Source organism: Dama dama, chromosome 33 (genome assembly GCF_033118175.1).
Source record: "Dama dama isolate Ldn47 chromosome 33, ASM3311817v1, whole genome shotgun sequence".
Lineage (NCBI taxonomy): Eukaryota > Metazoa > Chordata > Mammalia > Artiodactyla > Cervidae > Dama > Dama dama.
In genome coordinates, this window is record NC_083713.1 from 39,367,502 (window position 1) to 39,381,631 (window position 14,130).

The 14,130-nt window shown below is 34.4% G+C and overlaps 1 protein-coding gene across 21 annotated transcripts in view; it reads left to right on the forward strand.

The window, feature by feature from the left end:
• The window catches only part of BAZ2B (bromodomain adjacent to zinc finger domain 2B), a 313,340-nt gene that overhangs the window by 200,238 nt on the left and 98,972 nt on the right, over positions 1-14,130 (forward strand). For 15 of the 21 annotated variants that reach the window (XM_061135321.1, XM_061135323.1, XM_061135319.1 and 12 more), the window contains 5 exons: positions 756-1,359; positions 2,930-3,223; positions 4,409-4,469; positions 5,254-5,362; positions 5,628-5,729. In XM_061135321.1, coding sequence (XP_060991304.1) covers positions 756-1,359; positions 2,930-3,223; positions 4,409-4,469; positions 5,254-5,362; positions 5,628-5,729 — 1,170 coding nt within the window. The remainder of the gene's footprint in view (positions 1-755; positions 1,360-2,929; positions 3,224-4,408; positions 4,470-5,253; positions 5,363-5,627; positions 5,730-14,130) is intronic. The other 6 variants (XM_061135328.1, XM_061135333.1, XM_061135334.1 and 3 more) reach the window with 3 other exon arrangements.

Genomic DNA, 14,130 nt, shown 5'->3' on the forward strand with positions numbered 1-14,130 from the left:
AACAGGATTTCATCAGCTTGAAATGTATTAGAGGAAGACATTTTATGCAAAGAAAATGGTTACAACAGAATGTAGAGGCGATAAAAGTACTGTATGACATGCACTGGACATGGCCAGTAGTCCAGTTGGACTACAGAGGTATGTTAGTGTCTACCTGAAAAGTAATTTGAATATCATATAAGTGTTTAAGGTTTATAAAGTTGGCAGTGGAGGAAGAGGCACTGAAGGTTTTAACCAAAGAGCTAATATAAAATATAGCTTATTTTATGAGAAAATTGCCCTTGGCATATGCATATGTTGGGAGCTGGGTAAGAAGAAGTGATAGTATGGCTTAAATTTGAGCAGTATTTCAATGAAAGAATCCAAAACACATAGTATTAATGTGGCTGACTTGAAAAAAAAATAAAAGTAAAGATGTTTTTAAGGTTTCAAGTTTGGGTCATTGAGAAAAATGGGAACTGCAGTAATAAGTAATAAGCAGTAAGGAAACATATTTTGAAGGGGAAAGACTTACTAAATTTTTATTTATTTATTTTTATTTTAAAACTTTTTTTTCCTAAATTTTTAAATATATTATGTCTAGCGAAGGTTCAGCAATCAACTAGTCATTACTTCTACTACGTTTATAGCACTTAAATGTCATGATTTAAATTTGTATATGATTAGTTGTTGTTAGATACAGAAGGCAAATAAAAGTAGTCATCTTTATTCTTATGATACATTATTGTTTTGTATTCTACTTTATGTTTCAACAGGAACAATATAAACAGACATTCCCAGCTCAGTTAAAGAAACAGGAGTCATCTAAGAGCCTAAAGAAGGTTATTGCAGCTTTGTCAAATCCAAAACCAACCTCTAGTTCACCAGCACATCCAAAACAAACATTAGAAAACAGCAACCCTAATCCATTCTTGACAAATGCACTTTTAGGTAATCACCAACCAAATGGAGTTATTCAAAGTGTCATTCAAGAAGCTCCTCTGGCACTTACTACCAAAACTAAAATGCAGAGTAAGATTAATGAAAACATTGCTGCTGCAAGTAGCACCCCTTTTTCCTCACCTGTAAATCTGAGTACAAGTGGAAGAAGAGCCCCTGGCAATCAGACCACTGTCATCCCCTCTCCCTCTCCCATACTGCATAGTCAAGGGAAGGAAAAAGCGGTTAGCAACAATGTAAACACAGTCAAAACGCAGCATCACTCTCATCCTGCAAAGTCTTTAGTGGAGCAGTTTAGAGGAACAGATTCAGACATTCTTAGTAGCAAAGATTCTGAAGATTCCAATGAGGATGAAGAGGAAGACGATGAAGAAGATGAGGAAGATGATGAAGATGATGACTCTGATGACAGCCAATCAGGTTGTTTTCTGTTCTTAAGTTTAAAGTGTTTCTCTAAATGCTGTGTGAACCAAAACATTTTAAAGAGGTTCTTCAAATCCACAGGTTGGAAATTGTTGTCATTCACTGTTTCATGCAGCTCTGTGCCTTTCTATACTGAGTGGTAAAGTAAAGGAATAATTGAGATTGAAAATCCTAAATTAAGTTCTCAACTTATTTATTCATTTAACACTAAACAAATAACTTTAAAATGAATATAAATAATTCATGAATTAAGAACTTGAGGAACTTGCTTAATTTTCATTTAATTCATGACCACTCATTTGTCCTTTCTTTTTCATCTCTTCTGCTACTTGTTAAATTGTGTCACTGGATATTTTGAAGAAAGGCAAAATTTTACTCAGTCATTCAGAAAATACTAAAAAGCCTAAATCTCTATGAATATTTCTTAGCACCACAGAATTTATTTAATAACATATAGAGTACCCCCTGATATTATTTCTTTTTTTTTTTAATTTCTTGTTTTATTTCCCTTTAACTCTCTGTCTTGTTCCACAGAAGATTGAAAATATAAAATATAAGATAGTTTAAAATTTAAATACAAAGATGAGATACATATTATAAAAGTTTTTGAATTTGTTCCTGGTCAGCCACGAATCCAATTTTAAATTTTCTATCTACCAATATAAGCAGGAAAATATAGTCAATTATACAATTTTAAAAATATCTATAAGGTAAAAACAACCTACTTGCTCAGGGTAAGAACAACTTTTCCTAATAATATATTTTCCTAGGGTTCCCATAAATACAACTTTGCATGATACATAGTATTAATAGCTTTCAAAGGTAACTTTTATAATGAACTTCGATGTGGGTAGCTAGTACTACACAAAACACAATTCCACAGAAGCTGTTGTTCTGGGAACCATTAAAACACAGGCCTAGTATCATTTGTGTAATTAGATTTTACCTATCTATAGGAGTAGATGCAGATTTATAGGACTACATTGCTAGCACAAACTTAAATTATTAAATCATTAAATTATTCCCCACAGTTTTCTGTAATACTATCTTTTGTGAAGCCTCAGAAGCTTGACAAGTAGAATAACTGCAGCCCCAAAGCCGAGTATCTCTCCACCAAAATTGTTTTTTTTGCCTCAAAACCCAGAAGAACGGATGATGATAGTTCTTGAGTTCTCTTCTGCATACTGAACCTTGTGTACTCTCAGATTATTGACATCTATTGATTTAAATAATAAAATTCTGTTTCCTCTATCTTTATTAAATCGAAAATAATTTTGAAAACTCATCATATGAATAGTGTCATGTGAGAAGAACTGTTTTATGATTCAAGTTTTATGATTTGAGTAAAACAGTTACTTTAATGAAGAATTTTAAGGATATATGGCCTACATACCTTGTGCTCAAGTAGCTTTTAAGATAGTAATTTTTACATTTACTCTTCAGGAAAGTTGCTCATTTGAGTTCTCAGTCACAAATGCTGATTCCTGAACTATTCCATTTAGATACAAACTGCAAACTGTTGGTGATTATCTAGTTATAATATACAAATGCTTCTTTTACTTCCCAGAATCAGATAGTAATTCAGAATCAGATACAGAAGGATCAGAAGATGATGATGATGATGATAAAGACCAAGATGAATCAGATAGTGATACTGAAGGAGAGAAAACTTCAATGAAACTGAATAAAACAGCTTCCTCTGTCAAAAGCCCTTCCATCAGTCTCACAGCTCACTCAACACCTCGTAACCTCCACATAGCAAAAGCCCCAGGCTCTGCTCCTGCTGCCTTATGTTCTGAATCCCAGTCACCTGCTTTTCTTGGCACACCTTCTTCCACACTTACTTCAAGTCCACACTCTGGTACCTACACTTTATTTTTATTATTGTGAAGTAGAAATCAAACCATAACAAGAATTCTTATTTATACAGTGTTCTGGGGATGATCTCATTGGAATCAAGGGCTAGATTTTAGGTTGGCTAAGAAAGGTCAGTGTGTATTTTCAAAGGATATGACTCACTAGCATTTTTTTCTCTGTGCTTCCAATTTAAAAACCTGATTGATGGCAGCTCTTGAGTTTAAATACTCTCCTGTTTTTATGTTCAGTTTATACTTCTAGAATTTAGAATTTGACCAACAGTTGGACTTCTTTTTTTTTGGTAATTTACAAAAATGAGCTCACTTTTTTTCTTAAGATACAATTGCATGTCTGCCCAACACATAGCCAATGTCATTTGTATTAGTGAGTAGTAGTAGTATTTTATTAACATGCCATATCTTTTTTCCTATTTGATCTTTTATAAACTATTAGAGTCTTCTTTAAAAAGTTTTGCATTATTACTCTCAAATTAATCTCTATTCTCAATTCAATAACTAAGAAAATATAAGCATGTATTGTAAAATAATATATTGTTTTACACATGTCACTCTTTTCTTGAAAATTCCTAGTTTTCTTTTCATTTGCCATGAACCAATATGATATCCAACTTATTTAAGATGTATCCATTTTTATTGGTGAAGCTTGATCTTTGTCATGAAAAATTTTCCATATAATTATAATCCTATTCTTTGTACTTTAATTAAAGTGCTTTTGACTATGGATTTATATGGCTATAGAAGTTATATTATTTTTAAACATATGATCCAACTGTTGAAATTTTTCAACATCTTAAAACTCATATTTTCAAAGAAAACAACTGTACATAGTTTCCTGAAACCTCTATCTGTTATTTTCCTCGTACTTCTTTAGCCATTTCCTTAATAACAAGATGAGAGGAAAGCTTTACCTTTTTACTTTCATCGTCTTTTCATTAGAGAGAAATAAATACTAGCTATTATGTCATTCAGACCAAAGGAAAAAAAAAACCCTACTTTATACAGTGTTTTTTTTTTTAAATAATCTAAAAATAGTGTACAAACTGTAGAAATACACTAAATAATTCAAGTCATTAAGACACATTATTCGAAGAAAAGTTTCAAAACTATCAAAAATTTTTCATATATATATAAACTAATCTTTTATGTTAACTGGTTGAATTTTCTTGAAGGCACTTCCAAAAGGAGAAGAGTAACAGATGAACGTGAACTGCGTATTCCTTTGGAATATGGGTATGCAAAATAAGATTTATCTTTATGCTTTTGCCTCACATATTTATGCATGTTTTGATTTCTCATTCTCTACTGTTACTAACAGAAGTGAATATACTGCATAGTATTTATTAAAGCAGAAGAGCAAAGCTGATTTATCTGAGGTTGATATATCAGAAAACTAAAATTAAGCCTAACTGCTGGGTTTAGGTATGGTAGAGCTGGGATGGGATCATATGCATCCAGGTGGGAATGTGATTGAAAAAGTTGCAAGAGCAAATCATTCGGCAAAGAGCAGGGACACAGTTAAGAGTGTCAGAAGTTGTGAAGATTTAAAGGATGGTAAAAACCACCTTAGGTAAAACTGAAAGATTTGAGCAGAGTTTGGCTTAAATGGGTGAATAGGAACTGAGAATTTTCACACTGCAAGTTCGTGATCCCCAAAGAGCAGAGAGCCAAGTTTGCTCTATTCTTCTCATTCAAAGCTTTTCAAATATAAATTCAATACACCCTGACACATTACTGAACATGTCCAAATACCCAAAGTCATGCCAGTGTGATTTCTTAAAATTTTAATATTTAATATTTGTAAACTGAATTTGATTAACTTTAATTGAATTACTTAGTAAAAATCTCCATTATTTTAATAGTAAATGTATCTGTATTGTATGGCTGGCTGTTTATAATTTTCTTTGTATATTTTGTGTTGTATAAAGAGCATGTGTTCTTAAATTTTTTTAATTTTTATTTTTAAACGTTGTCTTAAAACTAAGTATGTTATAACCCTCATTTCTATTATGTGTAGCTGGCAGAGAGAGACAAGAATAAGAAACTTTGGAGGGCGCCTTCAAGGAGAAGTAGCATATTATGCTCCATGTGGAAAGAAACTTAGGCAGTACCCTGAAGTAATAAAGGTACATACTTTTCACCAAATAATACACATTTGGTGCCTATTAAGCTTGCTTATGGGAAAAAAGTACACTCCTTTCTCAAAGTTCTTTAACACAAAATATTCTCTCGTGTGAAACTAATGAATGTGCTTAACCTAAATTGATCTCCTGTTAAATCCATAGCCCTTTAATAGAGTATACAAAACCATAGTGTCCTGAAGATAGCTATACATCAAAGCTGGGTTGTAATTATTAAAACCTGAAGTGGAAAAATATGTGATTTTTTCAGTATCTCAGCAGAAATGGAATAATGGATATCTCAAGGGACAATTTCAGCTTCAGTGCAAAAATAAGAGTGGGTGACTTCTATGAAGCCAGAGATGGACCGCAGGTATCCACTTTTTAAAAAGTACAGTCTTTGAACCAAAAAGTAGTAACATAACCTAAATGAAGTAAATTTCACTACACTCTGGAACATTGCCTTTTGTTAGTTAATTCTTATAGCTATACATATAACTTTGTGGTAGACACTCACAAGGCCTCAATATACTGTGTTTCAATAACGAGCTTTGACTTTTTTTTTTTCAAATTTAAGTAAACTTTTCTCGTTTGTTAATTCTGTCATTAATTTTGATAGTTTATACAGGTATAGAATTATCTGCATGTTCATGAGAAATATAGGAAAACATTAGTTCCCTGAAAGGTAAACAATAAAAAAAATTTGAATAGGAAAAAATTGTTATAAAGTCAGTCTAAGAGAGGATAGACATGCCTTAGTTTTGGGGAGGAACTTATCCATTTTATTATGCCATACTACATGATCCATTGTCACAAGTGTGATAATTATTGATGGCGTTAGGGGGAATTCCACAATAGTGGATGAATGAAATTTCTCCTTTTTGCAGAAATTGAATTTTTAAATAATTATACACATTTATGAAAATATCACCACAGCTCTCTTTGAATTTAAGGGTTAAGTACATAACCTCACCAATCACCACAAAGAACTTACCACTAAAACCTCATTTCCTGTGTTTCCTTTAATGATTGGCCTTTATTCCATACTTAGATTCAGCTACATGTGCTTATTATTCCCTCTATTAGCTCCATTGAAAGAAGTCCTAGTTATGGAGTGAGGAGATCTAGATTCTTATTAATCCATGAAATAGTTTTATGATTTCAAACAACAAAATCATGCCCTCTTTTACTTCAGTTTCTTTATCTGCAGAATAGAGACAATCATAATTTTCCTTCTGCCTCATAGGATGATGATGAAGTTAAAATGAAATCATATGGATGAAAATGTTTTAAAGGGTTAAAATGCTCAGCCAACTGAAGTTGGTATTTTCCTTCTTGATTGAACTTTTCTTTTTTCCCACTATAATGCCCAGAAAAATTTTCTTCTAGTGATGAATATTTTCTATTATGAATGGGCAAGTTTCTCCATACTATCTTACCCTTTATTTTATAGTTGTAGAAGTAGAAAATTACTTCCTAATTCTTTAAGAGATTCATTCATTTTGAGAGCTCAAAGATTAAGGGAGTTTTCCAAGATTACACAATCTTAACCAGGTAGAAACCTAACTGAACTCAAGATTTCTGACAAGTGATCTTTTACATTCATTGTGTAACCTATTTTCCATTGTCATCCACGACTTTTTATGAAACAAGTTATGTCCACATCCACTTGTTTCTTTACTAGTAATTCTAAAATGCCAAAACAAATTCATCTGAGGTTTAACTTGTTTATAGAAATATATTCTAGGATTTTTCTTTTTTCAACTTAAAAATCTGTGTAACTTACCAGATTCTTAGAATTTTGGTAAACTACAGCGTTATTTTATACACTTCGTATATAGCAGAATAGTTTTTAAGTCACACACATTAGAAGGCAATAATGATTTTATTTAAAAATTCCCATTTTTTAACCTTTTCATTCATGTTAATATAACTTTATCTCATTTAAATATGCCAATGATATCTTTATGTTTTTAAGTTAAATAGAATTTTGTTCTAGAGAGGAAGGCTAATTGCTATCCAGTACATAAAGGACTTTAGTTTTGTTATCAGTGGTAATTAGACTCAATCTATGAAGCCTTAATAGGCAGAGCAGAATGTTCTTTGACATCCATTCACTTTTTATTAAACATAATCAGTGTTTTCCAAAGCATATTGTCTTATTGAGGGATCAGCTCCGATCAAGGAAATATGATGAATTATTAGATTGAGACTACATTAAGCTGCCAACATTTCAGCAGCCTGCTAAGGGAAAATATTAGCAATTTTGAGAATACTTCTCTCAACTTAAAAAATATAAGTTGGTTTTATTTCAGGATACTTTTAGAGAACAATAATTAAAGGTAAGTAATCAAAATCAGTTTACTTCATTAGAGATGCATGTAGTTAAAGAAACATACTTTTTTAGTGTATGATCAATATGTATAAGCATATGGTTAATTAGAAATGTATATAATTATATAGTAATTTTCTGTGAAAATGAATAAAGATTGCATATCTTTGTTAAAGTATCTTAATGTGCAATAATTTTGATTGGCTTAAATTTTGTAGAAGATATAAAATATAATTTGAGACAAAGACACTTTTCAAATAGTGATGATCTGTATATGTTTATAATAGGTTAGCCTTTATACAAATTGTATAAATGGTCTGATGGTGTACGTAAATTGAAAAATAAAACTATGCATATTGAAAGACTGAAAGGAAATGTGTCAAAAATTTAATAATGGATGTAATGGTTGGTGGTACAGTGGATCTTATTTTTACCTGTGTTCTTACATGTTTCATAATTCCTAAAATTTGCTTGTGTTGCATCTATAATGTGAAAAACAATTTCCTATTTAAAACTAATTACATCTACCCATATAATCCAAAAAAGCTAAGCATTCAGTTTTCCAAATACATGGAAATTTTACATAATGATTTTAAATGTTACTACAGTTTTCCAAGCTACATATATTTATTTTGGGTGTTTGATTACAAATGTAATGCTATATTTATAGATTCATCAGTATTCTTAATCACTCTCCTAATAAAATATTTGCATTGGAAAATATATTTCTTCCATCATATTTTTTCTCTTAAACCTACCAAAACCAAAAAGCAACTGCAACAGCAGTTCTATAAGTTCTAATTTTGTTCAAGATATTTCAAAAACTTGCAGCAGTGGTACTCTATGTTTTGCAGATGAAATTTAGGAAATGATAATTTTTGTTAGACAATAATATCTGCAATAGAGAAGCAGAGTTATTTTATGTTAATTATTTTGACAAAGTATTTCTGAGCTTAAGACAATGATTATACATATATTTATTAAACAGCAAACTTTTTTGAAAGTATTGATTCATTGTGTATAGTACAGTAAAACGAGAGGTCTTGAGAGTTCATGGGGCTTCCCTGGTGGCTTAGTGGTAAAGAATCTGTCCGCCAATGCAGGAGACACGGGTCCAATCCCTGGGTCAGGAAGATCCCCCGGAGAAGGAAATGGCAACCCACTCCAATATTCTTGCCTGAGAATCCCATGGACAGAGGAGCCTGGTGGGCTACATTTCATGGGGTTGCAAAAGGGTTGGATATTTAGCGACTAAACAACACCACCATGAGAGTTCATATTTATTGAAATTTAGTAAATTCATCCTTAAATGACAACAATCTAATGATTACCTTTTTAAAATTAGAAAGAGAAGCCGTTAATTAAATAAGAAAAGGTTGACTCAAGAAATTGGAGTGTGTGTGGGGGGGGGTAGGGGGTGGGGTTAATCTATCCATTATCAGTTTTGTTTATTTCAGTCTACAAGTGGTGAGAGATTTGTAAAACTGGCTACTTGTTAGTATCTACTGATCTTAGATACCAAACACTTCCTACCAGTTTCTATAAAAATCATGATTTTAAGGATGATAGATTACATGAAATAAAATGAACCATAAACTCTTTATAGTCACATGATACAATAGCCTGGCTACCTTCTTTATGAAATTGTTTTAACTGTTTTAGCCAGTGAAACTCCTTCGAAAAGGCAATACAGTAAATATATTTCTTGTAGACTTCTCCATCATATTCTAAGGATTGGTTGGACCTAATGTCTATGATTGTTTTCATTTTTTATTTTGTTTTTGAGTGTCAGAATAAAAGACAGTAAGGTTGAGCTAGGCAGATTTTGGTAAATATAAAATAGGGTTTCTTTTATTTACCTTAATACGATTGTTAGGTAAAAAGGTAAAAAAAATTCACATTTTTGTTAGAAATACATGATGGTTCCAAAATGTTAATGGCAAAGATTATTTTGAAATATATGATAATCTACATTGCAAAGTATTTTTGTGAATTGTAGAAAACAAAACATTTAAGCATAACTATAACAGTTAAGTTTATTTTTTTAAACCAGGAAGTTCACCAGCAAAGGTCAATGAATGTCTACTGTATTCAGGCCAAAAAAGCAAAGAAAAGAAAATATGCAAAGAAGGATCAAGTTAAAAGTGACTTAGGAAAAACATGTTGCTTTCTCTATTTGAGATGTACTTTTTTAAGATTTTTTTTTAATGTGTTACTTCCTTGAGAAAAGAGAAATATCATTCATACTGAAAAGAGCCTTTTTCTTATTTAATAAATTAATATTTTGGCAGATGTTTAATGTTCCAGGCATTTTTTTCCCAAATAAGTTTTCCCTAAATAGATTTTCCATAAAGAAAGTATGAACACATATCAGTACCGAAATGAACTTGAAGGCTTTGCTTTCAGGAAAAACTAATATACATAGAGAAACTGAAGAGTACAAAAGAAATAGAAGTTATGATCACTGGTTTAAAGAAGCTTATTGTCTGAGAAAAATAAAACACTAAACAAAATGTTCTTCAGCTACAGTCAGGGATTTGTTGATAAGGAATAAGGGGAGACTTCACAATAAAGTGGGCAACACAGAGCCACAGGCAAGACAGCAATGCTGTTAATTTTTTCAAATACTTCAGTTTAGTCTCTCAGCTGTGTCCGACTCTTTACAACCCTGTGGACTGCAGCACACCAGGCCTCCCTGTCAATCACCAACTCCCAGAGTTTACGCAAACATGTCCATTGAGTCAATGATGCCATCCAAACATCTCATCCTCTGTCATCCCCTTCTCCTCCCGCCTTCGATCTTTCCCAACATCAGGGTCTTTACATATGAGTCAGTTCTTAGCATCGGGTGGCCAAAGTATTGGGCTTTCAGCTTCAACATCAGTCCTTCCAGTGAATATTCAGAACTGATTTCCTGTAAAATGGACTGGTTGGATCTCCTTGCAGTATAAGGGACTCTCAAGAGTCTTCTCCAACACCACAGTTCAAAAGCATCAATTCTTCGGTGCTCAGCTTTCTTTATAGTCCAGCTCTCACATCCATACATGACTACTGGAAAAACCATAGTCTTGACTAGACAGACCTTTCTTGGCAAAGTAATGTCTCTGCTTTTTAATATGGTGTCTAGATTGGTCATAACTTTTCTTTCATGGATCAAGGATCTTTTAATTTCATGGCTCCAGTCACCATCTGCAATGATTTTGGAGCCCAAGAAAACTAAAGTCTGTCACTGTTTCCATTGCTTACCCATCTATTTGCCATGAAGTGATGGGACCGGATGCCATGATGTTAGTTTTCTGAATGTTAAGTTTTAAGCCAACTTTTTCACTCTCCTCTTTCACTTTGATCAAAGACTCTTAAGTTCTTCTTCACTTTCTGCCATAAGGGTTCTGCCATCTGCATGTCTGAGGTTATTGATATTTCTCCCAGCAATCTTGATTCCAGCTTGTGCTTCATCCAGCTCAGCATTTCTCATGATGTACTCTGCATATAAGTTAAATAAGCAGGGTGACAATATCCAGCCTTGACGTACTCCTTTCCCAATGTGGAACCAGTCTGTTCCATGTTCAGTTCTAACTGTTGCTTCCTGACCTGCATACAGATTTCTCAAGAGACAGGTCAGGTGGTCTGGTATTCCCATCTCTTGAAGAATTTTCCACAGCTTGTGGTGATCTACACAGTCAAAGGTTTTGGCTTAGTCCATGAAACAGAAGTAGATGTTATTCTGGAACTGCCTTGCTTTTTCAGTGATCAAACGGATGTTGCCAATTTGATCTCTGGTTCCTCTGCCTTTTCTAAATTCAGCTTGAATATTTGGAAGTTCACAGTTCACATACTGTTGAAGCCTGTCTTGGAGAATTTTGAACATTACTTTGCTAGTGTGTGAGATCAGTGCAATTGTGCAGTGCAATTGAGCATTCTTTGAGATGTCCTTTCTTTGGGATTGGAATGTAAACTGACCTTTTCCAGTCCTGTGGCCACTGCTGAGTTTTCCAAATTTGCTGGCATATTGAGTGCAGCACTTTCACAGCATCATCTTTTAGGATTTGAAATATAGCTCAGCTGGAATTCCATCACCTCCACTAGCTTTGTTCTTAGTGATGCTTCTTAAGGCCCACTTAACTTTGCATTCCAGGATGTCTGGCTCTAGGTAAGTGATCACACCATCGTGATTATCTGGGTCACGAAGATCTTTTTTGCATAGTTCTTCTGTGTATTCTTGCCACCTCTTCTTAATATCTTCTTGCTTCTCTTAGGGCCATACCATTTCTGTCCTTTATTGTGCCCATCTTTGCATGAAATGTCCCCTTGGTATCTCTAACTTTCTTGAAGAGCTCTCTAGTCTTTCCTATTCTGTTGTTTTCATCTATTTCTTTGTACTGATCACTGAGGAAGGCTTTCTTATCTCTCCTTGCTATTCTTTGGAGCTCTACATTCAAATTGGTATATCTTTCCTTTTCTCCTTCTCCTTTAGCTTCTCTTCTTTTCTCAGCTATTGGTAAGGCATCCTCAGACATCCATTTTGCCTTTTTGCATTTCTTTTTCTTGGGGGATGGTCTTAATCCCTGCCTCCTGTTCCGTGTCATGGACCTCTGTCCATCGTTCTTCAGGCACTCTGTCTATCAGATCTAATCCCTTGAATCTATTTGTCACTTCCACTGGATAATCATATGGGATTTGATTTAAGTCATACCTGAATGGTCTAGTGGTTTTCCCTACTTTCTTCAATTTAAGTCTGAATTTGGCAATAAGCAGTTCATGGTCTGAGCCACAGTCAGCTCCCAGTCTTGTTTTTGCTGACTGTATAGAGCTTCTCCATTTTGGCTGCAAAGAATATAATCAATCTGATTTCAGTTTTGACCTCTGGTGATGTCCACATGTAGAGGCTTCTCTTGTGTTGTTGGAAGAGGGTGTTTGCTATGACCAGTGCGTTTTCTTGGCAAAACTCTATCACCCTTTGCCCTGCTTCATTCTGTACTCCAAGGCCAAATGTGCCTGTTACTCCAGGTATTTCTTGACTACCTACTTTGTCATTCCAGTCCCGTATAATGAAAAGGACATCTTTTGGCGGTGTTAGTTCTAGACGGTCTTATTGATCTTCATAGAACCATTCACCTTCAGCTTCTTTACCATTACTGATCGGGGCATAGACTTGGATTACTATGATATTGAATGATTTGCCTTGGAAACGAACAGAGATTCTGTCATTTTTGACACTGCATCCAAGTACTGCATTTTGGACTCCTTTGTTGAGGGCTGTGAGGGCTACTCCATTTCTTCTAAGGGATAGCTTCTAAGTAGCTAGAGATCCACAGTAGTAGATATAATGGTCATCTAAGTTAAATTTCACCCATTCCAGTCCATTTTAGTTCACTGCTTCCTAAAATGTCGATTTTCACTCTTGCCATCTCCTGTTTGACCACTTCCAATTTACCTTGATTCATGGACCTGACACTCCAGGTTCCTGTGCAATATTGCTCTTCACAGCATCAGACTTTGCTTCCATCACCAGTCACATCCACAACTGGGTGTTGTTTTTGCTTTTTCTCCATCTCTTTATTCTTTCTGGAGTTAGTTCTCCACTGATCTCCAGTAGCATATTGGGCACCTACCAACCTGGGGAGTTCATCTTTCAGTGTCTTTTTTTTTTTTTTTTTTTTGCCTTTTCATGCTGTTCATGGGGTTCTCAAGGCAAGAATGCTAAAGTGGTTTGCCATTCCCTTCTCCAATAGACCACGTTTTGTCAGAACTCTCCACCGTGACCCATCTTTTTTGGGTGGCCCTACTCAGCACGGCTCATAGTTTGATTGAGTTAGACAAGGCTGTGGTCCATGTGATCAGATTGGTTAGTTTTCTGAGATTGTGGTTTTCAGTTTGTCTGCCCTCTGATGGTGAAGCATAAGAGGCTTAAGGAAGCTTCCTGATGGGAGAGACTGACTGAGAGGGAAACTGGGTCTTGTTCTGATGGGCAGGGCCATGCTGAGTAAATCTTTAATCCAATTTTCTGTTGATGGGCGGGGCTCTGTTCCCCCTGTTATTTACCTTGGGCCAGACCATGGCAAAGGTAATGCAGATAATGGTGACCTCCTTCAAAAGGTCCCATGCACCCACTGCTACACCCAGTGCCTCCAGCCCTGCAGGAGGCCACCTCCGACCCACTTAGTTTTCAAATAAGAACAAAAGATTGCGAGTCAACAACCAGAATTCTAATCAATTCTGCTGTTAACTGTCACGCCTAGTAAGTACAACATAGCTGTGGGCATATATGGACACTGAGAACATGAGAGATCAGTACCAAAAAACTAAAAGTCTGGAGATTTATGTCACTAATCTACCAGGTAGGATTTTTGATGGCTAGGCAAGGGCCTATACTAGGAAGCCAACTGTATAAATCCAAGTGTAGAAAGGAGATATTTGACAGTCCTAAGTCTTTGAGGGTAAC